Genomic DNA, 23,965 nt, shown 5'->3' with positions numbered 1-23,965 from the left:
GTGCCTTGTTGGTGGGGCCTAATTTGCAAAGTTATTTTATTCTGTGAGTAAATTGCTTGTGAGTGGGCGCGAGTCCGCTTTGTGCACAGCTCACAACATCAAGCAGAATGCTTCAAAGGGGGCACCGCTAGGGATAATACAATGCACCCATTGTTACACATCTACTAAGTGGTTTCAGCTCAGAATAAAAAAAATAAATATACAAAATCTGCAGAAGAAAGCCAACTGAGTACTTCACTTAAACTCAAGACAAGGCTTTGGTGAGGTAGGAGGAAAAGGAAAAGTTCCAAGTTAATGAGCAATCATTAGCCTGGTGTGTCGGACAAGGTGCCAGAGTCGATGTGAACTTTTGGTCACTCATTTGCCTAGCAACCAGAGAGAGCAAGGTCAGCTGATTCTGCGAAGAATTTGTCTGAAATGAATCAGGGGACCCTTGGAAACTTCTAGAGTCCCACAGAGTGCATGTTTGGGTTTTGCTCCCCACTGGTTTTAAATGGAGGATACCAGGTCTCTGATAATCTAATCATCAGACATGCTGGGACCATATGTGCAATTTGCCTAATGATTACAGCAGTGATTGAAGAGTCACTAAGGACTGCATGAGAACACAATAAGGTAAGCAAAAGTTCTTCAAATGATTTTGAACAACATTTCATTTAAAGGAACTGTCTGTGTGTGTACGTGTGGAGGGCTGTTTCTTTCTCTTCAAATCTTTGGTTTGAGGTAGTTCTGTGAAGATCAAAAATCGAGGCTTCCTCTAAAGGAGACCTGTGGTACAGTTATGCTAATGGCTGTGACTTAAAGGCACAGCTCTGTTTGTATATGGTCAAATCATGGAACTGCTTTTAGATCAAGTCAAGTGATGTAATCCTGAGGGAGTCCCCTTACGTGTTCTTGGCCTCATTCTTTCTTTTGTGGAATTTTAATGAGTATAAGCATTTTCAAAGCCTTTACAGTCAATATTTATATTAAAATGACCTAAAATCGAATCATGACAAACAAGCTCTCCAACAGACAAGCTCTCCAACAGACAAACAGTTAAGCATCATTAGGCTTAACTGTTACATCAAATCACATCAAAAGTTTCAGTTATGATACATGCATGCATATCGCTTGCGCTTGATAGCAAAACTTTTTAATTGACATCACTAATAGATGTTCTTTTTTTTTTCTCAATACAGTCAGTACATCTGTTTCAGTTGTTTGCCTTCACCACAGTTTTGTGTGTCACTCAAAATCTCCATAGCAAATGCAGGGTGCCTGGCATGTCATAGTGACTCATGCAGCTCTGATGGCAAATCTGATTATTTGACTATGAGCCATGCCGATCTACAGAGGTCCAGTATTTGCTCTTATTTGGAGCTGTGTGGCTGGCCTGGTTGTTATGTGTTAAAGGCGTTCCTGAGGGGATGCGTCAGGTTTAGGCACAAGCATCTGAGAGAGGGCATAGCAGAGGAGAGAAGAGGATGAAAGGAGAGGGAGGAGAGGCAGAGAAAAGAGAGGAGGAGAGCCCAAACAATGAGGAGGAGAGTTGAGTCATAACTGACTGTTCCACTCAGAGCCCAGGGCGGAGTTCCCTCTGAAAGTGTGTGTCTGTGTGTTTGGATGAGAGAACACACTCTGAGACAACACACTTTCCCCTCTCTCTCTCTCTCTCTCTGTGTCTGTGTGTGTGTGTGTTGCAATGAGAATAGTGTGTTGTTTCTTGTCTCTGTCTCCTTCAGACTGTGTGTTTGTTGTGATGAGAACAGGATGTCTTGTCAGTTTGGGCTCAGTATGTGTGTGTCTGTGTGTGAGTGTATATGTGTGTGTGTGTGTGTGTGTGTGTGTGTGTGTGTGTGTGTGTGTGTGTGTGTGTGTGTGTGTGTGTGTGTGTGTGTGTGTGCTCCGATGCGAGGAGGGGTGGGGGAGGCAGTCTCATTAGTGAAGGCATGGAACTCCGCACACACACACACCAGTGGTGGAGATTAAAGGCCAGAGTGAGCACACACACACACACACACACCGGGTCTATTAAGCCTGTCTATCAAACAGCAGAAGAAGGGCATAGGCCTACTGTACACATGAAAGAAAAATTGTCCAGATGGAATCATACAACATTTTTGTTATTTTAAGGGATTTTGTGGCACTGTGGACTTACACAGACTCTATGTGGCTGCACTTCTCACTATTTGTGTCAACCTATTTTAAGATATTGTGTGTACAGTGTGTTTGTGTATGTGTGAGTGTGTGTGTGTGTGCACGCATCCGGCCGTTGGCTAAGCCCAGAGGAGCGATCACAGCCTCCAGGGACTGCAATCAGGAGTCAGCAGTGGTGGAGATTAAAGGCCAGAGTGAGCACACACACACACACCGGGTCTATTAAGCCTGTCTATCAAACAGCAGAAGAAGGGCATAGGCCTACTGTACACATGAAAGAAAAATTGTCCAGATGGAATCATACAACATTTTTGTTATTTTAAGGGATTTTGTGGCACTGTGGACTTACACAGACTCTATGTGGCTGCACTTCTCACTATTTGTGTCAACCTATTTTAAGATATTGTGTGTACAGTGTGTTTGTGTATGTGTGAGTGTGTGTGTGTGTGCACGCATCCGGCCGTTGGCTAAGCCCAGAGGAGCGATCACAGCCTCAGGGACTGCAATCAGGAGTCAGCAGTGGTGGAGATTAAAGGCCAGAGTGAGCACACACACACACACCGGGTCTATTAAGCCTGTCTATCAAACAGCAGAAGAAGGGCATAGGCCTACTGTACACATGAAAGAAAAATTGTCCAGATGGAATCATACAACATTTTTTTGTTATTTTAAGGGATTTTGTGGCACTGTGGACTTACACAGACTCTATGTGGCTGCACTTCTCACTATTTGTGTGTGTGTGTGTGTGCACGCATCCGGCCGTTGGCTAAGCCCAGAGGGGAGCGATCACAGCCTCCAGGGACTGCAATCAGGAGTCATGTGTGTGTGTGTGTGTGTGTGTGTGTGTGTGTGTGTGTGTGTGCACGCATCCGGCCGTTGGCTAAGCCCAGAGGGGAGCGATCACAGCCTCCAGGGACTGCAATCAGGAGTCAGCAGTGGTGGAGATTAAAGGCCAGAGTGAGCACACACACACACACACACACACACACACACACACACCGGGTCTATTAAGCCTGTCTATCAAACAGCAGAAGAAGGGCATAGGCCTACTGTACACATGAAAGAAAAATTGTCCAGATGGAATCATACAACATTTTTTTGTTATTTTAAGGGATTTTGTGGCACTGTGGACTTACACAGACTCTATGTGGCTGCACTTCTCACTATTTGTGTCAACCTATTTTTAAGATATTGTGTGTACAGTGTGTTTGTGTATGTGTGAGTGTGTGTGTGTGTGTTTGTCTGTGTCTGAGTATGGAGGAAGTGAGAGAAATGAATGAGAGAGAAAGAGAGACAGAGAGAGAGAAGCATGCCATTGTAACAGTTGTAGGGAGTGGACACTCAGCTTACCACTTTACCTTTTCAGTGCGTAGAGCAGGTGTGTGAAGGTGTGCTTTCACCTGGGTGGGGACACTCAGAAAATAATTTCCTTGCTCAACCCAATCCACCCCACACACATTCAGACGGTCAACCAGAGAGAGAAACAGCCAGCTGAATGCTCATTTCCATATCACATACATACAGGCAGACAGTACACTCTGGATATAACCCACTGACACCTGGGACTCAGCTCAGCAGCTTTAAGGTAAGAGCCATGCAAACAGCCACTCCAGCTGACTGCACTCCCCCATGCAAATAAGCCAGCTGTATTTGGATAGTAAATTTCAAGGGTATGAAGTGTGAATGCCAGCTGAATCTTTCATTTTTTATCTCTGTGCATATCGGGTTTCCAATTAACTCATGCATACAGACCACTAATATATGATGTTCAACTTATTGCATTATGTTAAACATTGGATAGACATTTTTATAAATAGACATTATAAATATGGGGATTGATATGTGGACATGGAAACTGATAATATGCTATGTGTTTAATGATACAGTGATACAGACTGATACTACAGTAGTACTACTAGCAGTAACTGCTGACTGAAATGATTTAGAATTTCTGTATAATGCTTATTTCTAACCTATCCTGTGAGCCGAAGTAAATAATATGTAAAATAGTGTCATGATTTTTTTAAGTGAACACTCTTTTGAATGTAGCATTGGCAGTTGGCAGTGCTGAATGTTTGTAGAGTATACTGTACCTGGTCTCTGGATAAAGAATGCAAATATGACATAACATGACTATGGAAACATAATACTGCACTATGCCTTATTGTTCAGAATCTCCTTTGCTAACAACCACCCTGAGTGAGGGACAGGACACTGGGCACTAATTGAATGGTAAATGATGTACTGGCTGGGCCTGAAAGGCCCCATTAGAGCAGGTCTCACTGTGTGTATGAATAGTGAATGGCTTCCTAGGGTGTAGTAGAAGACCCATAACAGGCCATGAGCAGTGGCGAGCCAAGCCCAGAGCCGCATCATCCACTGGGCTATACTGACTCCAAGTCATGGGCACGTGGAGGGGGGAAAGCCTCCTTTGATACAAATATTGTACTAAATGTTTTCTTTATTTTATAATGGCATGTTACAAATACATATGTACTAATTGTACAAACAGTGCGTGCAGTTGATCAGGCATGCGCAATGTTTATCGTTATGTTCTTCTCATATATTCTGTGTATTTCCTCTTTAGTTAGTATTTCCTTATAGTAGTTTTATTATATATTGGCCCTGTGAGGCTGTCAGGTGCCTCGAGATATTGATATTGACCCATTTGGGGCCTTTTTTCAACTGTATCTCAATCATGGCGATACTCAGAATATCAAATTAGTCATTTGGAATGTAATTTTTCCAAATGTGGTTAAGGAAACATGAACCCTGCTTTTGAATTTGCATTGTAAAGCCATAGTAAATCAATTTCTCATACGTTTTTAGATTTTTCAAGACTCAACATCAAATAACTGCTAATTGGAGTCCTTTCTAAGTGTATTTGACTGACAAACAATTTGTAGTTGTAGAGGTAAGAAATCTGTAGCTAAAACATTAAGGGAAAAATCATGTGGGCAACTGAGCCCATTGTACATTGTACATTGTAAGAATCAGGGGGAAAGTCGATGATAGTTAAAAAAAAAAAAAACCTCCATCTAATAAATTCTGCTCGCCGTGATAATTAATGATCATTAATCATACGGCTACAGCTCCACTGCACTCCGCCTCATTCCAGTGTAGTTGGTTGCAATTTTTCAGGAAAATATGCACCTCCTTAATCGTGCCACTTTGCTGGTGTGTCATGCTGTTTGTCTTTGTGTGTGTGTGTGTGTGTCCTTGCCTGAGTCAGTGCCTCTATCAGGGCTTGCCCCTCAAGTGGATGCCGCCATTCAGGCCCGGGGTGGGTAATCGGGAGAATCAGGAGTATTCCCGGTGGGCCGCTTCACTTTTGGGCCGGTCGAGGAAAAAAAATGTTGACATTTGTCACGTTAGTCTAGTTAGTAGGCTAATAGGTCTACACGTTCCGCATTCTGTGCATGACACCGTTGCCTCTGCATGGGTTGTAGCCTACCATGTGAGGGAGTTCTCCCCTCCCAAAAAGAGTTGGTTGGGTCCATATAGCCCGTCTTTTCGAAAAAGTTTTCTCAGCCGGGCCCGCCCTACAGTAGCCATAAGGATGGTAGAAAGAGGCCAGGAGGGACTGAAACGGCCAGGTAGCAGGGTTTCCGTTGTCTGGTAATTACCGGACATTGGTCGGAAAAAAAATGAAATGTCCGACCAAATTAAATCTCTCCGGTCAAATTGTCCGATTGAAATTGGCTAATAATCCCGTCCCCTAAACGCAATCTGAATTTGAGAATAAGCCTTAATATGTAAGCCTATATTATACGTCCTCTGGCTATGTTTTTAAATGAACAGGCTCTACCGTTTGAAAAGTAAGCTATTAAACACGCATAGCCTATGCTGCATTTCAAATAGGAGGCGCACGCTTAAAACGACAATGTTAAACAACGAACAAATGAGTGAGGCGGTTCAAACATGGCCAGGCCCAGGCAGACTAGCCTTAAAAAAAATTTCAGAGGCCAGACGCGATGGATGATGATAAATTGGTAACGTCTGAAGCCTCAGCTGTCCGGTCAACTCCACCACCACCAGATAAAAAGCAGAAGTGTCGGGCGTATCTGTGGGAATCAGTGACATTGGAATTGGAAGTGGAGTTGCGGGGGGTGCGGCCGCTCCAAGACACTGTCATTCTCCGTGTATACTGGACATGCAAAGTGTTCTTTACCCAAAGCATACAGTAGGCCTATGCGTTCTCTGTCTATGATCTGCAGGGTTAGGGCCTCCTCGACGAGGCGATTACTGGTCCGCGGATCATTTCTGGCACAATTAAACGGTATCATTGAATCGCGGCCGAAAGAAAAAAAACTAAACATTTTCCAGGCCAGAATAGGAAACATTTCTTAATTTATTGTTATCAAATAAAGAGGCATAGTATTAGGGGGTAGTGGTGTGAGCGCTCATTCTTGTGTTTGCGCATCTGTGTAAGTTAAACAGTCACCACTGGAGATAACGTGGGTAGCAGCAACAAACAACATCGCCTTTTTAAAACAACGAACGAAGCGGACTCTTGCTGTCCATGAAAAGATACTGGCTAGATCTTGTTAAGCATGTTTAAGTTAGGCTAATGAACATGTTGAATTCTATACAGCCTGATTAGGCCTATGTCATTCTTTAAGCTACATAGCCTGTCTCCAGTCTTCCTCAATTTGACTAATTAAGAAGCGATAATAGGATATTTGACCGGCATATCATCAAAATATCCGGAAAACGAAACCTCTGCCGGTCACTTTGACCGGCACCATTTTTTTCTAGCGGAAACTCTGCCAGGTAGAATGCTGCTAAATGTGCATAGCTTCCAGATTAGAGACAAAAGTGGCAACTGGTAAAGAGAGATAGCCTATAGGCAATGATTATTAGCAATGTAATTATTGGGCTAATATTGGACGTTGTTGTCAAGCTATTCGTAAGCAACATATTAAATTACTTAAAATATAGCCTTTTGTATCCGATTCATAGACTTTGCAGTATGCAAATAACAAAACTGAAGCTTGATCTGTGTAGGCCTTTGCGCTAAAAATTGTTGCCTCTGAACAGCAGATCAACCAGTCGACCATTGAAAATGATGAGCCCTAAATTAGTGATGAGGAGGCCATGACTACAGGGACAAGTAGAGAGGATAAATTAAAGTTATTTAATGTAAGAAAGAGCAATTACATGATAAACCTATATGCCTTGCTTGCTCAGAAGGGTGTAAAAGGAGTAGCCTAGGCTAAATCACCAAACAATATAGCCTACCCATGCAAAAAAGCATGTAGCCTAAACATTAGTTCAATATGCCTCTTTGTGGAAGCGTGGGACAGGCTACATTTCAAAGTCTTTCTTTCTTTCTTTCTGTTTTTGTTAACTTGTGGAATAGTGGAATATTTTTTGTTAACTTCTCAGTTGAAGTGAATTATTATATAACCTTTACACATTTGTTGAACCATACTAATAAAAGCTACATTTATTTATCCAGTTTCCACCACTATGGAAAAATTGGGCCGGTTTTGGGCCCAATTTTGAAACTCCCGGGCTGAAAAGTGGCCCCACTCCGGCCCTGCCGCCATTGAAAAGGAATAAAAAAAAAATAATTAAAAAAAACAGGTGATGGCATCCTGTTTGAGGGTCACAGTGTAAAAAATTGGCTGGATGGATTACTGCACGGGCCTACCGGGCCCAGGCCCAGGGGCCCAAGAGGTCAGGGGGCCCTGAAGCCCAAGGGCCCCCTGCATGGATTTGCATGGAATCATTGCCTCAATATCAACAAATCAGAATGTAGGCTATGAATCTGATTAAATTAAAGTATTGGCCATCCCCAAAATGCACCAGAATACAGGAAATCACATCAAACAAATTAAACATTTTCTGGGGGAAGACCCCCAAACCCCCCCTCCCACATAAGCGACAATTAGTGGGGGGCCCTTAAAACATCTGGGCCCAGGGGTCCGAAAGTTCATAATCCGCCCATGCTTCCACTGTGTCCTTACGCCACCTACACCGACCTGTCAATCAGGTGCTGAGTGGCATCGCCATCTCCTAGCAACAGTTGGACTTGTGCTTAAAGGTCGGCTGCTCCTGGTGGGCTTTAATATTTAAAGTGGTGGTGGGGTAGATATTAAAGGTCACATGGCCTGAAATGGCCCTTCTGTGACAACATTCAAACATGCTCCGAGGATGCTGCGTCATTGGACACTTAGAGGAGACCTGAGACAGTGCAGGCTGCACGTTTACAGACACGCCCACTTCAGCCCTGCACAGCTTCCCCGTAGTTTTAGCTACACCTGGGAATAATCACTAACTAACCTCACCCTTTATATTCACTTGAAGCACCTCACACCAACGTGAGGTATTGTTGTTTGTGACTCTACTAACCCTGTATAGCCTAGCCTACTGTTTGATTCTGAACTCTCGTTTTTGACCTGTTTGCCTGACCTTGGATTACTCTTTGGATTCTCCCTTGGATTGTTTATTGGACTTGTGACCTGGTACCTGAACTTTATTAAATTAACTTGCTCGCTGCATTTGAGTCTGAGGTTCATTCATTACAGTAACAAGGAACTATACCCAGTTCTCAAATGCCCACCCATTTCAGTGCTGGTGGTTGCATTCTTGTTGATGGCTGATGGATTGTGGTGTCAAAGATCCAAAAGATCCACCACTTCAACCCCCTCTGTTGGAGTCTTTAAAATGTATTAGATTCTAGATCACTCTTTTTCTCAGATTGTATTTTCTGGACAAATCCACTAAGGATCCAGACAGAGTTTGTACTATGCTACTTATGTAATCCGCTCTGTTTGGTGGGGTACAGTATGTGCAAAAGATTTCTCCTTTATTATGCCAATCGTGGCTCATCTGCTATTAAAATACTGTGTGGGTGTTCAGCCTTTATGGAACATCATACTTCAGTGTTATGCAACGCAAACTCTCAATTAAGCTCTCTCTTTGTAGTCCAGTGCTGTGCTTCTCAGTTGATGTATTCCAGCATTGTCAGTGTCCTGCACTGTGCTGCGTCCTCTGTGTTCATCCTGTCATTACTCGTAAGGTATCTCTTCCTGATCAGGACTCCAGTACCTTTCAGGTTGAATAATGAAGCAGCCCTGGTTTCGTAAAAGTGTATATCTGCTGTGTTTGATCTCCTCGCGACCATCCGGCTACCCGGGCGCTATCAAAGGAAAGATGGAAGTGGGACGCTTTCCATCCTTAAAAAAAAGAACCTGCACTACTATGAATTTTGCATCAAAAATATGACAATTAGGATATTAATGAACTTGGGCTGCTGGAGATGAGCCGCCGCCTGTTCCACAGCTCAGTGTGTGTCGTCATGTCGTCTTACGCTGTCAGCAAGAAGCTGATGACTGGGTCATCCTTAAGAATTATTTAGAATTCACCTCTTGTGCCCTTAGTTGTGTTCAAGGAGTTGACCAAAGTTGGATGTTGGAATCTTAAATATTTCAGAATATTGAACATAGAATTACAAATGTGGATATTGGGCTTTTATGAATATTGCAATCAATCTACCCATAATCATCTATTGGTTGTTTAATGAATTCAAGAACAAGAATCATTAGTTAACTGTCCTACATAATACTTTGAACTCATATCTTGAACTCATTCTTAGGGGAGAAAATGAACTGATGCTAAAATCTGTCAACTCAACAACCTTATTTTTTGACATTGTAACACATTTTAAGATAGATGTGTCATCAGTATTTTGTCATGACTGCATCACATGGCTTTATACTACAATGTGTGACAGCTTTATTAAAGCTGAAAACAACATATTAGCTGTCAACAATTGCATATTGATGTAACTCATAATATTTATGTCTGTATAATGTGATGTTTGAAAGCCAATTTGGATGGGTTGGTCAAGATAAACGTTTTGGTAACAATATATTCTAAAAACATATATACTTAAATAAATATTCTTATTTTGTAGTTACATATATATTATCAGGGTTGGGTCAGATTACTTTGAAATGTAATCAATTATTGACTACAGATTACATGGCAATTTTTGTAATCAGTAGGCCTAACGTAATCAGGTTACCCAAAACATGTAACATAATCTGATTACTTATAGGATTACTTTAATTTAGGATTTTAATTTTGATGCGGTATTGCCAAGTGCTGAACGCAGTTTTCCGGACTGGAACCGGTCTATCAGTCAAAGTCGACGGCTCCTCCATCTTGGGTTTTGATTTGAACCTTTTTCGTTAAGAAACTACACAGGCAATTGGATGATATTGACATCTAGTGGACAAACGAATGTGCTGCTTGTCAAATTAAAACATTAGTTAGGCTATCATAAAAAAGTTGCATTGTTTGCAAAATAAAATGTAATTAAGTTATCCCCAACAATGTAACTATAATCTGATGACACATTTTTTTTTATTGTAATCTGGGCTGATTATAGTTACTTGATTTTTGTAATCTGATTACGTAATCCAGATTTCATGTAATCCATTACTATCCAACCCTGTATGTTATATACTGTATGTTATTGCAAACCATGAGTTAACATAGATTTTACCACCTGTTAGACTCTCTCAGGATGTCAGAAGAAACTACCGACGTGTTGACGAGCATCCAGAAGAAACCTGGACTGCAGATATGGACCATCAATGTAAGCAGCCATGGACTGATTGCCTACTCAGTGTCTTTCTTTCTGCAGATGTGTTCTCCCTTTCATCTCAAATCACCATCCCAGTCTTTTTTTTTTTTTTCTTTTTTTTCTCTCTGTGCTTGTCTTCTTGTCTCTTCTCATTTCCTCTACTGCCCTCCCTCCTTCATTCTCCTGTCTGCTCATTTTACCTGCTCACGTCTCCACATTTCACCCTGTCTCCCCTTCTCCTCTTTTCCACTTTGCCCCTCTTCTAACATCTCTCCTCTTATCTGCACATTTTCTCCCCTTCCCTCTCTTAGCCTCGCCTCATTTCTTCCCCTCCCCTGCCTCTCCTCTCTCCTCCGCTCTCCAATCTCTCTTCTTTCCATCTTTTCCATCTCTTTTCTCTGCTCCCCTACTTCCCTCCCCTCCCCCTCATAACGCCCTCTCCTCCATCTCATCTCTTTTTTGTCCGTATTCCCCACAGTCACGATTAGTTTTTAAGGCTGCGTCGTCTTCACTTTGCAGAGCATGAAGATGGTTCCTGTGCCCGAGCAAGCCTATGGGAATTTCTTTGAGGGGGATTGCTACATTGTCCTTCATGTGAGTCCACAAGCACACAGCGCTGCCAAGCCGTTGGTGTGGTTTCAAAATGACACACACAAGCTTTTCCACACTACTGAGATGTGCAATCATAGACCCAGTTGTCATAACAACTTTGCCAAGGCTATTTGCAGAATTCCCTTTGACTCTGAAAACCACTAGCCAGCAACACAAAGACCCCTCGGAGATAGCAGTGGGAATTGCCTTCCACTCATTGACCCTTTGCTGGTGTCCATTTGTAAATGGATCAGCTATTCAAACACTATTCGGATCTTTGGATTCTACAGATTCAGAAACAGTGCACTGCAACATTAACCTTGTATCTCATATCGTACAAACAATAGAACTTCAGCATGCTGTATTTGTGCCTGTACCTTATCTCTTTTAGCAGCTTCATAGTTTTGTTTTTGCTATTCTATTCTACTTCCATGTCCATGATTGTCTCACTGTTTGTTCAGGTGAGTCATAAATCCCCTCAGCGCACTGACATCCACTACTGGATTGGGAACTTGTCCTCCCAGGACGAGCAAGGAGCGGCCGCCATCTATGTCACCCAGCTGGACGAGTTTCTGGGGGGCAGCCCTGTCCAGCACAGGGAGGTGCAGGCCAACGAGTCGTCCAAGTTCAAGAGCTACTTCAAGAGCGGACTGATGTGAGTCCCACTGCCAAGCTGGTCGGAGCCCTCAGTGGCATTTCTGACCATTTTGGATTTGTCACCCTACCACCCAACTCTCCAAAAACAAATCTGTGAATGTTAAGCCCTACATTACCTTGAGATACCTTTTACTGAACAGTAGCCATGTTTTTTTTTCTTCTGTGGGTCCTGGGTTTCAGCTACAAGAAGGGTGGAGTGGCATCTGGGTTCCAGCATGTGGAGACCAATGCTTTCAACATCCTCAGACTGCTGCATATCAAAGGGACCAAACACATCATGGCCACTGAGGTAGTGACTCACGTACACCTACTCCCACACGTGCTCCATCCGTAGTCTACCACACTCTTAAAGTAATACAATCTAGAAATGACCCTTTTCACTAGTGATCAATGTACTGGGCATGTATTTAGCACTACGTGGGTACCCAGTGCATTGAGAACTGACAAAAGGGTCATGTTCCGGGTTGGAACAAAAGAACTAGATCAATACCAGGCATTCTGGGCGCATATCAGTATTGACAGAGATGCAATTCTGCCCATTAAAAGTCAGTATATTATCAAACAAGTTTGGAGTCGACATATGGTAAAAGAACTATATTGCATTGTTTTCATTCTGCCTTTTAGTCATTTCATTTCAATTAGTCATTATCTGTACATGGGAAATTCCGCGCAAAACTGTCACGTCCATAACGCCAACTAAATACCATGGCACACATATCGCTTTTTTGATTGGTGTGTTTGCCCACATATCGCTTTTTTGATTGGTGTGTTTTGTTTTATTCTGTTGCAACATTTATTGGTTCCTTGGGTGTGTTGTTGCTTGCATTGTGGCACCAAAACAAGGACTTGGCCTCCATGTGTGTCACAGGAATTAAATGAAACAGGAAGAGAAAGACTGAATAAGATCCGAATAAAACAAATACAATCGTAATAAAAGGCCGGATTCATGTGCGCATAGCACATGCTGAGGATGAAATGAAGGAGATTGTCTCCATAGAACTGGACGTTTGACCACAAACTATCTCACCACTGGGCATCACTTCAGAGAAGGCCACAGTTTTTTATGAGCTCTGCTCCTCTGTTTATATGGAAGAAAGCCTGGAAAGAAATCTGCATTTCAAAACTGGTCTTTTAAAACTTCTCATTGTTTATCAGAGAGGATAAATGTTTGCTGTCATCCTGCCTGCGAGGAAGAGTGGAGTGAATCATTCTCTTGTAAATGTGTTGGTTTGGAGATTAATCATAGGCACCATTTAGCCCAAGTGGATCCTTCAAGTGAAACTCTTTTTCTTGTCTGTAATGATTATTATTGTGCAAACGGAGCTTGTTAATGTGGTGCCATCTGCTTCGTCTCAGGTGGACATGTCCTGGAACAGTTTTAACAAGGGCGACATATTCCTGCTGGATATGGGCAAAGTGATTGTGCAGTGGAACGGTCCCCAGAGCAACAGGAGAGAGAGACTCCAGGTATAAGGATGGGGGGTATTTTTTTTTACTTTTTGTTTACTGTGATGGGGGATTGTTTATTAGAGTGCAGTTATTTGGGGCTGGTATATCATAGGCTTTCTGCTCCCCCCCTTCTTCTCTTCCTTCTTCATATCCTCTTCATTTCTTTTGTCCTCAACTATCCTCTTTTATCCCATCCTCTTCTCTTGTCTCCTCTCCACTCATCTCCTATTCTCTTCTCTTCATTTCTTTTTTCTTTCTTCTCACTTCTCATTTCTTCTCTCTTCCCTTCCCTTTTGCATCTTCTCCCTTCTCATCTACTCCTTTCTCCTCTTTTCTACTTTCCTCTCCTCTCCCCTCCTCTCCTCTCTTCTCATCTCCTTTTCTCTCCTTTCCTCTCTTTTCATCTTCTCTCTCTCCCCCTCTCTCCCCCCTCTCCTCTCTTCTCCACTCCTCTCCTCTCCAGGCTGTTCTCCTGGCCCAGGACATCCGGGACAGGGAGCGTGGGGGTCGGGCTCAGATAGGCGTGGTGGAGGGGGCGCGTGAGGAAGACTCCCCTGAGCTGATGAAAGTCATGAAGGCTGTGCTCGGCCAGAGGTCTGGGGGGCTGAGAGACGCCACTCCTGACGACAGGCCAGACCTCAACCAGATGGCCAGCATCAGACTCTACAGGTCTGTGCCATCTCTCTGCATCATGAATATTCATTCATTTCATCCACCTGTAATGTCAACTGAAAATATTTTTTCTTTTCCAGTAAAGCTTTTATGTGTGTATGAGTAAAACAAAAACAGTATAAACAGTGATGTAACAAACAGTGGAATAATTTAAAACAACCTCATAACAAATCACCTTCTCATAAATCTACTGTAAATTGTTTTCATTCATGTTATAGAACAATTCTAAAGCAGGGACACCAGAAAAAATTCTTAAACTAGGACATGGAATTACATTTGCGGAAAGAAATGCTGCACGTGCACATATACGTGTACCACATTGGTGCATGTACGTGGAAAGACCGTGTTCTGTGCCATGGGCTCTTTATTTCCTGTGTCTTATTTTCCACTGTGGTGGCAGACTGTAGTTTACTGTAACACAATTAATGATCTGTATTGAGTTGAGACATGGGCTAATTAGTTTAATCAATTTCAGTTTAGCGTGACTGGAATGAATAACTTTATTAAGTGTGTTTGGTAGGTACCCATAAATTATGTCTGCAAATCAAATGTGTGTGTGTGCTTGTCCCTGTCTGTGTATATGTGTGCATTTTTGGGCCAATGAACTCACCATGGAGACACCACTAACTATCTGTACTTACTGTATTGTGTGTGTGTGTGTGTGTGTGTGTGTGTGTGTGTGTGTGTGTGTGTGTGTGCTGACAGTGTTTCAGATGCAAGTGGGAACCTTATGGTGCAGGAGGTGGCCAGTCAGCCACTGACCCAGGATCTGTTACGTTCCACTGTGAGCCACTTTTATTATTCATTCTTCAACCACTGCCCATCAAAATACTACATAGAATATACTGAACAGGATATAATAAAAAAAAAAAAGTAAATATTTTTGAATGTCATGCTCTGTGTATTCACATCTCTCACTGACATTCTCTGCCTGTCTCCCTTCTGCCCCCACACCCATCCCTCTCATCCTGTCATCCTTTCATTCCCTCTTTCTCCGTCTCTTTCAGGACTGCTACATAGTGGACCAGGGGGGCAGGCAAGTGTTTGTATGGAAGGGAAAGCACGCGTCTAAAGAGGAACGCCGTGCTGCGCTCTCCAGGGCTGTGGTAAGATCTGTTCACTCAAAGCCCTCCTCTCTCAAACACATTCATCTCATAAAAGACGACTCAATTTGACCAGAAACTGTTCACTGGTTCTGAAGAAATTTGCACATTTGCATTAGTATACAATGTTGTTTCTTCCCAATGAGATGATCATCTTCATCATCCCCCTCCTCTAGGGATTCATCAAGGCTAAAAACTACCCGTCCAGTACTGGTGTGGAGGTGATGGGCGATGGAGGGGAGTCGGCCACGTTCAAGCATCTCTTCAAGGCCTGGACTGAGGAGGGCCAGACGCAGGGTCTGGGGAGAACCTACTCCATGGGCAAGATAGGTAGGCTATAGACCCTTTCAACAAGATAAACAAAAACAATGCTTGAACGTTCTATTTTGTTCCCAATCTACTTCCGCATATGGAATGTTAAAACGGAAGCCTTGTGGGAACAACTATGATGCTGATAATGGAACTCTCTTGAAACAGTTAATAGTCACCCTCAGCCGCCATGTTGCACTACCCTGGTTCCAATAGATGAAAGTGCGGGCAAAAAACTTCTATACTTTCTATACATTATTTGTATTATGTAAATTGTTTCTCAGTATAATTATTTGAACTTTTTCCACATTTGTGTGAACTGAATGGATCGAATGTATATTCTGGGGTGTAGCTAAGGTGGACCAAGTGACGTTTGATGTGATGGAGCTTCATGCCCGCCCTGAAATCGCAGCACAGGAGCGCATGGTAGACGATGCCTCAGGAGATGTGAAAGTAAGAGGTGCACACACCTTAGAACACACACACACACACACACACACACACACACACATGCATGAGAAACAAAGAAGTACACTCTCCCCCTTTTATTTTCTCTCATTACAAGCTCTCTCACAATCTCCTCTTTTATTAACTCGTCTCGTAGTACCTGTTTCCCCTCCCTTTAGCTCATAGTTTGAGCATTGCAAATGTTACCACACCCAAAACATAAACACAGTAGTAACAGTTGGCGATGAATACAATGCCCTTTGTTGAATAATCACTCTCTCTCTTTAATCGCCCAGATCTGGCGCATCGAGAATGGGGAACTTCAGGAACTTCACCCCAGCTCTTTCGGGCAGTTCTATGGAGGAGACTGCTACCTGGTGCTGTACACCTACATGAGGGCTAACAAACCACAGTACATCCTCTACATGTGGCTGGTAGGCGCCATAGAAAAGTTACCACACACTAACACAGTGGGCCTTATGTTAAATGGCAGGCAAAGTGCAGAGCCTGTCAACAAGCAAAGTTCTGGTGCATGAACTATAAATACTGCGTTGCATATACTAATTAATGTGGCTGATGTTTTTATCCAAAGGGACATATATGCCCATTATTCTCCCCAGAGCAACTTGAGGTGAAGTGTCTTGCTCAAGGGCACAACGGTGACAGTGGGGTTCCTTAGCCACTACTCCACCACTGCCCTGTATTGCATGTAGTTTGCCTAGTTATACATTTTGCTCTAGTTAGGCTTAAGACATCACTTAAATTAGGGCAGAGTGACTGACTCATTGTGCCATAAAAAATGCTTTAAAATTATGCTCCTGGTTTAGCTTTAGTACCAAAACAAAAATAATTGGATGAAATTTGATGAACACACTAAAAATGTGGGCACCCATATGACCATAGAGGGTTCAATGGGAATGGGGGTACAAACTGCCCAGATTACTGTATAGCCCTGCAGATGCTCATGACTGACATTGAGCTCTGACATGCCTGACTGACATGAATCATGGGATACCACAGGGACGCCACGCCACCCAAGATGAGATCACGGCTTGTGCCTATCAGGCCGTTGCCGTGGACAACAATTACAATGGAGCTCCCGTTCAGGTCAGAGTGACCATGGGCAAGGAGCCACGTCATTTTCTGGCCATTTTCAAGGGCAAGCTCATCATTTTTGAGGTAACGTTGAGGTCTCTTCTCATCTCTCTCTCCCTCTCTCTCTCTCTCTCTCTCTCTCTGTGTCTGTATCTAATGACCATCCCCCATGTTGAGTGGCAATAATTGTGTTTGAATCTGAATCTGTTTTCTGTCTGGCTCTATAAAATTAGACTTGTATTTCTCTGCTATAAGTATCCAGTTACTCATCCATTGGCAAATTATAAGTGTTTTCATGTTACTTACATTGATGTTTACAGTTTTTATATTGTGATTTTATAACATTTAGAGCTTTTCCCTGTGATATCACAACTGACAATAAATGATAAATTATCACAACTAATGATAACTGATAAATTATGTATAGTTTCTACACTTTACAGTAGTCTGGACCTATTACACAGTAATAAGTCCATAATGTCTAATGGTGTGACTGTTTGTCTTGCCCACAGGGTGGCACAGGTAAGCCAGGGGTGGTGAGCCCCTCCACTGATGCCAGGCTCTTCCAGGTAAAGGGTACACATGAGCTCAACACCAAGGCGACAGAGGTGCCCGCTCGTGCGTCCTCCCTCAACAGCAACGACGTGTTTCTCCTGAAGAGTGACCGCATGCTGTACCTGTGGTATGGCAAGGCAAGTCCCCACACACATCTATTCATTCAGTAGCAGTTCGTAAGTAGACTCAATTTTGTACAGTGACAGTGCTTGTAAGGGGATAGTAAATGTGTGTATTTATGAATGGGTATAGTTTTAGTTGCATGTGTGTATGTGTATTTCATTGTGTGTGTGTGTTATGTGCGTGCGTGCGTGCGTGCGTGCGTGCGTGCGTGCGTGCGTGCGTGCGTGTGTGTGTGTATTTGTGTCTCCACAGGGATGCAGTGGGGATGAGAGGGAGATGGGGAAGTATGTGGGTGGCGTTCTGTCCAAGCAGGATAAGGAGGTGGTGATGGAGGACCAGGAACCGGCTCAGTTCTGGGTGGCCCTCGGAGGCAAGGCTCCCTACGCCAACGACAAGAGGTACACACCACACCACACAGGTGGAGGTGTGAGATGGAGGAGGTGGTGGAGGTGGTCCAGCAGTTAGCATTGCCACAAGGCGATCTGGTGACCTGGGTTCTGTTTCTAGTTAATGCATACACTGTATATTGCTGTGGATAAAAGCATTTGCTTCAGTGGTCTTTACCTTGTTGTTGAATGGATAAAGCATTAACCACGGTAACTGTGTCTATGCATCTACTGTAACAGACCTAAAATACAAGAAAGCAATATAAAACTGAATTTTGACGCAGAACACCCATGTCATCCTACTCTCTTATTTTAAGAGCAGAGCGCAACTTAAAACATGGCATCAATTTGTCAGCACAACAACTGCTGCCCAAATAAAGGCAATGTACCACAACGCAGTGTGCGAGTGTACAGAATGCCTCCCCTGCAGTCGTCATGGGGAACAGTAGAGGAGCACAACAACACAAAGGCGAACCATTGCATCAGTGTCTTAATCGTGTCAGCTTGAGAAGTTATTTAGTTCCTACGAGGCTCTGAGCAATTTAAATCCCAGCGGGCGGATGGGTCCCACCTAGCCGTTTGACAGGTTTAGAAAGCTCTGTGAGTCACGGCATTATTTACACCAATTACTGCCATGTTTGCTGTTATTGTGTGTTTAATTGTGTGGGTCCCCAAGGCAAGTCCATCAATCATACCTTCCTCTGCGTCTGATTGGGCGGTTAGGTTCGAGAAGGAGGAGCCTCCCCACAGCCCTCGGCTGTTTGAGTGCTCAAATCAGACGGGCCGGTTTGTCATGACGGAGGTGCAGGACTTTGCTCAAGATGACCTTGATGAGGACGACGTCATGCTGCTGGATACCTGGGAGGAGGTGAGGGCATGGGCACCATATTGTCATCAAATCACTCACCTTAGGGCATGACCAGATGGACATCTTAATCAGTTACCATTGTTTGCCATGCAGTTGATGATACAGAAAACAATTGATTGGAAAGGCATGAGGTGGCAGGTTGTATGTTATTGTTAGAACATTTGTTACTTTCCAACAGGCTGTGCTGGAATGCAAGTGGATTTGTTTCTGGATTTATTGCATTGTTCACCACAGAACTTCTGTCACCTGATTCAAATATAAAGGATGACTTTGTTAATATGAAAATGTACCATGATGAGCTCTCATTCCTCCCTAAATTTGATGATAAATGTATATTTTCCATTATAAGATAGCTTAATGTAAACTTTTGCATTAGAAATAGAGTCAGTGCAAATTCATATAACATCTCCTGTTTGTACCACCACACATCATATCTCCCAGTTGTTTGCACCATTATGGTGGCCTATCATGATTGACAGACCAAAAGTTACCTGGCTTGTCCATGTCTATTTGGCTCAGTCTAGGACTGGTCAAGATAGTGATAATGAATGACACTTTACATCTGTTCTCTGTGTCTTCTTCCTAGATCTTCTTGTGGATTGGCAGCTCGGCTAACCAACACGAAACTGAGCAGGCTTGCAACAGGGCGCTCGAGTACCTGAGGACACACCCAGCTGGGCGGGACCCTGAGACGCCAATCATCTCAGTCAAGCAGGGTTATGAACCTCTGACCTTCACTGGCTGGTTCAATGCTTGGGACCCCCATAAGTGGAGTGTTAGTATCTCTTGCAATTGTCAATTCAGTCCACCAGGGGGTGGTAGAGACTTTCAAAACTCCACTCTACAGCACTCTAAGAATCTGATCGATACCTCAAAGGTTTTATGTATAATATTTATTGCGCAGAGTGTAAATCTGTGTTTATAAGTTCTGTTTTTCTGGAGTTTCTTTAAACTCAGCCTTCATGGTGTCATCATTAAAATAAAGAAGGCTAGGACCACTAACGCTGTTGATAAGGCATTGACTGATGCAGAAGTACAGCTGAATGATGAAAGTGTCCAGGAGTGTTAAGAGATGTCCTCTCTCCGCAGGGAGGCCTGTCCTATGAAGACATGAAGAGAAAGCTGGGCGATGTGGCCTCCCTATCCCAGATCACTGTGGTAAGGCCTCCACTGACAACTGAAGGGCACTGTGACACACACAATGTCACATAAATAGTACTACTACTTGTGGTAGATTCTTAATTTTTAGTAGTTAGTAGGAGTGGTATTGACATCAGCAGGCAAACTCATTGTGGGGAAAGGATACATTTTCACTGGTGATACTTGCTCTTATATCATTCTAATGGAGTCTGCAGGGGTTTTATTGTATTGTGACGATGAGACAGTGCAGTTAATTAGGATGAATCACAGGTCCTCTGTCAGTTCTCTAACTTTCCACTGCATTAGGATTACGTTAATATATAAATCTAATTACGGTAAGACAAGGGCTGGATATATTCTTAATAAATAGGGTTCAGCACCAATAGCATAGCTGAAATAAATTCAACTTAATCCAGTTTGATTTCAATTGTTTTGACAGTATTTTTCTTTCAAAGTATAGCTCTTTCTTTATCTATGTACAGTATGTATGTTTCTATGCATCTCTCTATCTATATATCTATCTATCTATCTATCTGTCTGTCTGTCTGTCTGTCTGTTTGTCTGTCTCACTCTTGCTACCCACCTTATCATATGATTTTTTATCATAAGATCATGTTGATCACAGTTCTCTTGTCTGTTGCTATAGAACCTGAACAACGCCAGTCTGAACAAGAGATCTGAGGGTGGCGGGGGCAAATACAGTGCTCCAGGGGGCCCAGTCAGTGGCAGCCCTCCTCCTGCCTACAAGCCCCAAGGGTCACGGGGCCCATCTTACAGTGCCAGCGCTCACATCTCCATCAGTAGCTCTAACAACGGCTCCAACAGCAGGAACTCTGGGAGATGGAGTCCTGACCAGATCCTGAACAAAGCCCCAAATGAGCTGCCCACAGGCGTTGACCCCAGTAGGAGAGAGGTGAGTGCCAAATGTCGACGTGCGATTTATACGGACCATGTTAACCACTCTGAATCTAAACTTCAGTTTATTTGGTTGATCACATTCATCTGCTACCACTGGTTTTGTGTGTTAGGGATACAGATTTTTTGTAGATTTTTATAAATAAATAAAAACATTTCTGATGTGCCTCTCCCACCCTTCATCTCTAATAAATGTTCTACTCTTTTGTCTTTCTCTTGCACTATTATTTCACTCCATTCTTCAGGACTACCTATCGGACGCCGATTTTGAGGGTCTTCTGGGCTGCACTAAGGGTGACTTCCAGCGCTTGCCCAGATGGCGACAGAACGATCTCAAAAAGAAGGCGGGGCTCTTTTAAGCATAGCTCAATCTTCTTAAAAGGGCACATTAGATAAGATAATACTTTTATTTATGTTTGTTGTATGTTGCTTGGAATTGAATCTTCCGAATTGAGAGTCACTGTTTGACAGATACCACAAATCACATTATTTATCTCACAAAGGGCAGTTTTTATCTTTACTGATTTACTGTAACATACACAACTCACTATTTGTACTGCGTATCTTAGACTGCCATTCATAGACTAGTATAGTTGAGATTTGCACCACAACGAAAATATTCAGTTTAATCGCATTGTGCTGCTTTGTTTCAGACTCACTGTCCTAGTGGTTATTATTAGTCAAGTATTTTGAATCTCATATCATTAACTATATAAATCTACTACTTTATTATATGAATTATATATACAAGCCTTACATTGTTATTGCTGACTGTTGTGCCCAAATTAGAGTTGTTGTATTCCATTTAAGATTGTTTAAGAAATAAAATTTGTTTAGGCATGCAATCTCTCTTTTTGCTTGGATGAGATAAGAGAAATGTTTTCAAAATGTTAACAGTTTATTTAATGCATTTGCAACTTAATGATAATGTTCACTAGCAAAAGATGACTACTCTAAAAGACTAATGTTGATAACATTACAAAGACTTGATAAAACAACATTACACTTTAATATTTCTAAATATATTTTGAAATTATATTTTGAAATATGTTATTAAAAGAACAATGATATGTACTTAGATTCAGACATCATCACTTGTATAACATTGACATCAAGCAGTGTTAATGATCTGACATGTAAGAAACAGACTTGTTCAAAACTGCTGTAAATTAATAATGTGGTTTCAACAATTTTATGTCTTTGTCTCTGGCTGTAGCCTTCCGTCGCTGTCAAAAACTCTAAGAACTTTGTAGAACAGATACAGATCAGTCAAGAAATACAGAAAACATTCTGGGCCTTTTAGAGTATTCTGAGAAACAGAAAAATCACAGAGAAATAAACCTTAGGGCAGCCGTGGCCCACTGATTAGCACTCTGGACTAGTAACCGGAGGGTTGCCGGTTTGAGCCCCGACCAGTGGGCTGCGGCTGAAGTGCCCTTGAGCAAGGCACCTAACCCCTCACTGCTCCCCGAGCGCCGCCGTTGAAGCAGGCAGCTCACTGCGCCGGGATTAGTGTGTGCTTCACCTCACTGTGTGCTGTTTGTGTTTCACTAATTCACCGATTGGGTTAAATGCAGAGACCAAATTTCCCTCACGGGATCAAAAAAGTATATAAACTTATACTTATACTTCTTGTCCCAATGGCTCAACTTAGAACTCTTTAAGGGATTATGTAGAACACGTAGTGTATATCTATTGTGGAACACATCTGGAACATTAGTAGATTATACAAACTAGATATCACTTTCAATATACTGTTTACCTTAACATAAAGGCTTCATTAATTTTGATCCCACACTGATTTATAATATGAAGAATGAAGTCTCTGACATGGATAGGGCACATAGACGCAGACTGGTGCCATAAATTTCAAGTCATAGCAACCTCGACCCTGGAATATAGGGATTGGCTTCGGGAGTCGCTCATTAACAGCTATACCTCTCCTTCAGCCACAGTAATCACCAATGACTAACATCACAAAGATCACCGGGAATCAGGACAGGGTGCCCCCCCCTCACTATACAAATTGCACTGCCATGGACTCCATATATGCATCACAAAAATCAGCCTTTATGCTGAGGCATCTCCCACAACATCAGTAGAAGTATTTCTAAAATGAATACCAATCCTGCAGTTCTCCCACATCACAGCTGGGATGTGACAGCCAACTCTTCACCTATCCTTGCAATTCAATCATATTTCACTTACTTTGGGCATAATCAAAATGACAATGATCTATTCTCTATGATTCCAACCCAGCCCACCACCCTCTGGTTTATGCACAAGGATCAAATCCTCGCCACTCTCTAAAAAAAACTAAAAGCAATGGGAGTGACCAGGGGAGGATCATCTATGCCAACCAGCTCCACTTCATCCACAAATGGCTACTCCCACCCTTAGTTAAAGACCAGGGTGGTATAGCATGACAGCCATATAATTGTTGCACCCCTGATTTTGTAGAACAAGTTGGATGGGAAAAGGGTATCATCTCACGCCGGATCACTTGATAATGCACTATGAAATGTTGACCAGGGTGGTATCATGACCCATATAATTGTTCTCAAATCCACTTCTGGGTGAGTGTCACAAAATTCCTTCTTCCTGTCACATCCAGCATCCCTTCCTTATGTAGAACATGAAGGGTATCATCTCAGCACTAAGTGGCATTCAATATTGCATTCTAGATAGACCCCTCAACCTAGCCATCTGCTATACTGTACATATTTAGGTCAAAGAGTGGCGGTTGGGTGAAGGTCTGGGGGCTTAGGTGTGGCTGGTCGGTAGTGGGGGGATGTGTGCATATGCTGGGGCCTGAGGCTTATGGGTGGCACGCAGGTCTCCTCTGTCAGTTTGCCGCAGTATAACTGCAGGGGCTGCGGAACTGTATTATTAATGGGTGCCCAGGTTGGTAATCAGT

The 23,965-nt window shown here is 42.8% G+C and overlaps 1 protein-coding gene across 3 annotated transcripts; it reads left to right on the top strand.

Moving 5' to 3' along the window:
• Positions 1-365: 365 nt before the first annotated feature.
• Positions 366-22,249, top strand: vill (villin-like). 3 transcript variants are annotated; one of them, XM_048267116.1, is made up of 20 exons: positions 366-615; positions 10,668-10,750; positions 11,258-11,332; positions 11,791-11,984; positions 12,167-12,275; positions 13,343-13,453; positions 13,899-14,104; positions 14,813-14,891; positions 15,115-15,213; positions 15,387-15,540; positions 15,872-15,972; positions 16,263-16,400; positions 16,987-17,145; positions 17,574-17,753; positions 17,992-18,137; positions 18,849-18,993; positions 19,580-19,768; positions 20,083-20,151; positions 20,780-21,046; positions 21,294-22,249. In XM_048267116.1, the coding sequence occupies exons 2-20, from the start codon at positions 10,679-10,681 to the stop codon at positions 21,405-21,407; spliced, it is 2,607 nt and encodes an 868-aa protein (XP_048123073.1). In that variant the 5' UTR covers positions 366-615; positions 10,668-10,678; the 3' UTR covers positions 21,408-22,249. The 3 variants fall into 3 exon arrangements, with proteins under 3 accessions (XP_048123073.1, XP_048123075.1, XP_048123074.1); XM_048267118.1 differs by lacking the exon at positions 366-615 and adding an exon at positions 3,661-3,724; XM_048267117.1 differs by lacking the exon at positions 366-615 and adding an exon at positions 4,357-4,371.
• The last annotated feature ends 1,716 nt before the right edge of the window (positions 22,250-23,965 follow it).

This window comes from Alosa alosa, chromosome 16 (genome assembly GCF_017589495.1).
Source record: "Alosa alosa isolate M-15738 ecotype Scorff River chromosome 16, AALO_Geno_1.1, whole genome shotgun sequence".
Lineage (NCBI taxonomy): Eukaryota > Metazoa > Chordata > Actinopteri > Clupeiformes > Clupeidae > Alosa > Alosa alosa.
The sequence above is the reverse complement of the archived record's forward strand: the minus strand, read 5'-3'. Positions and strand labels throughout refer to the sequence as shown.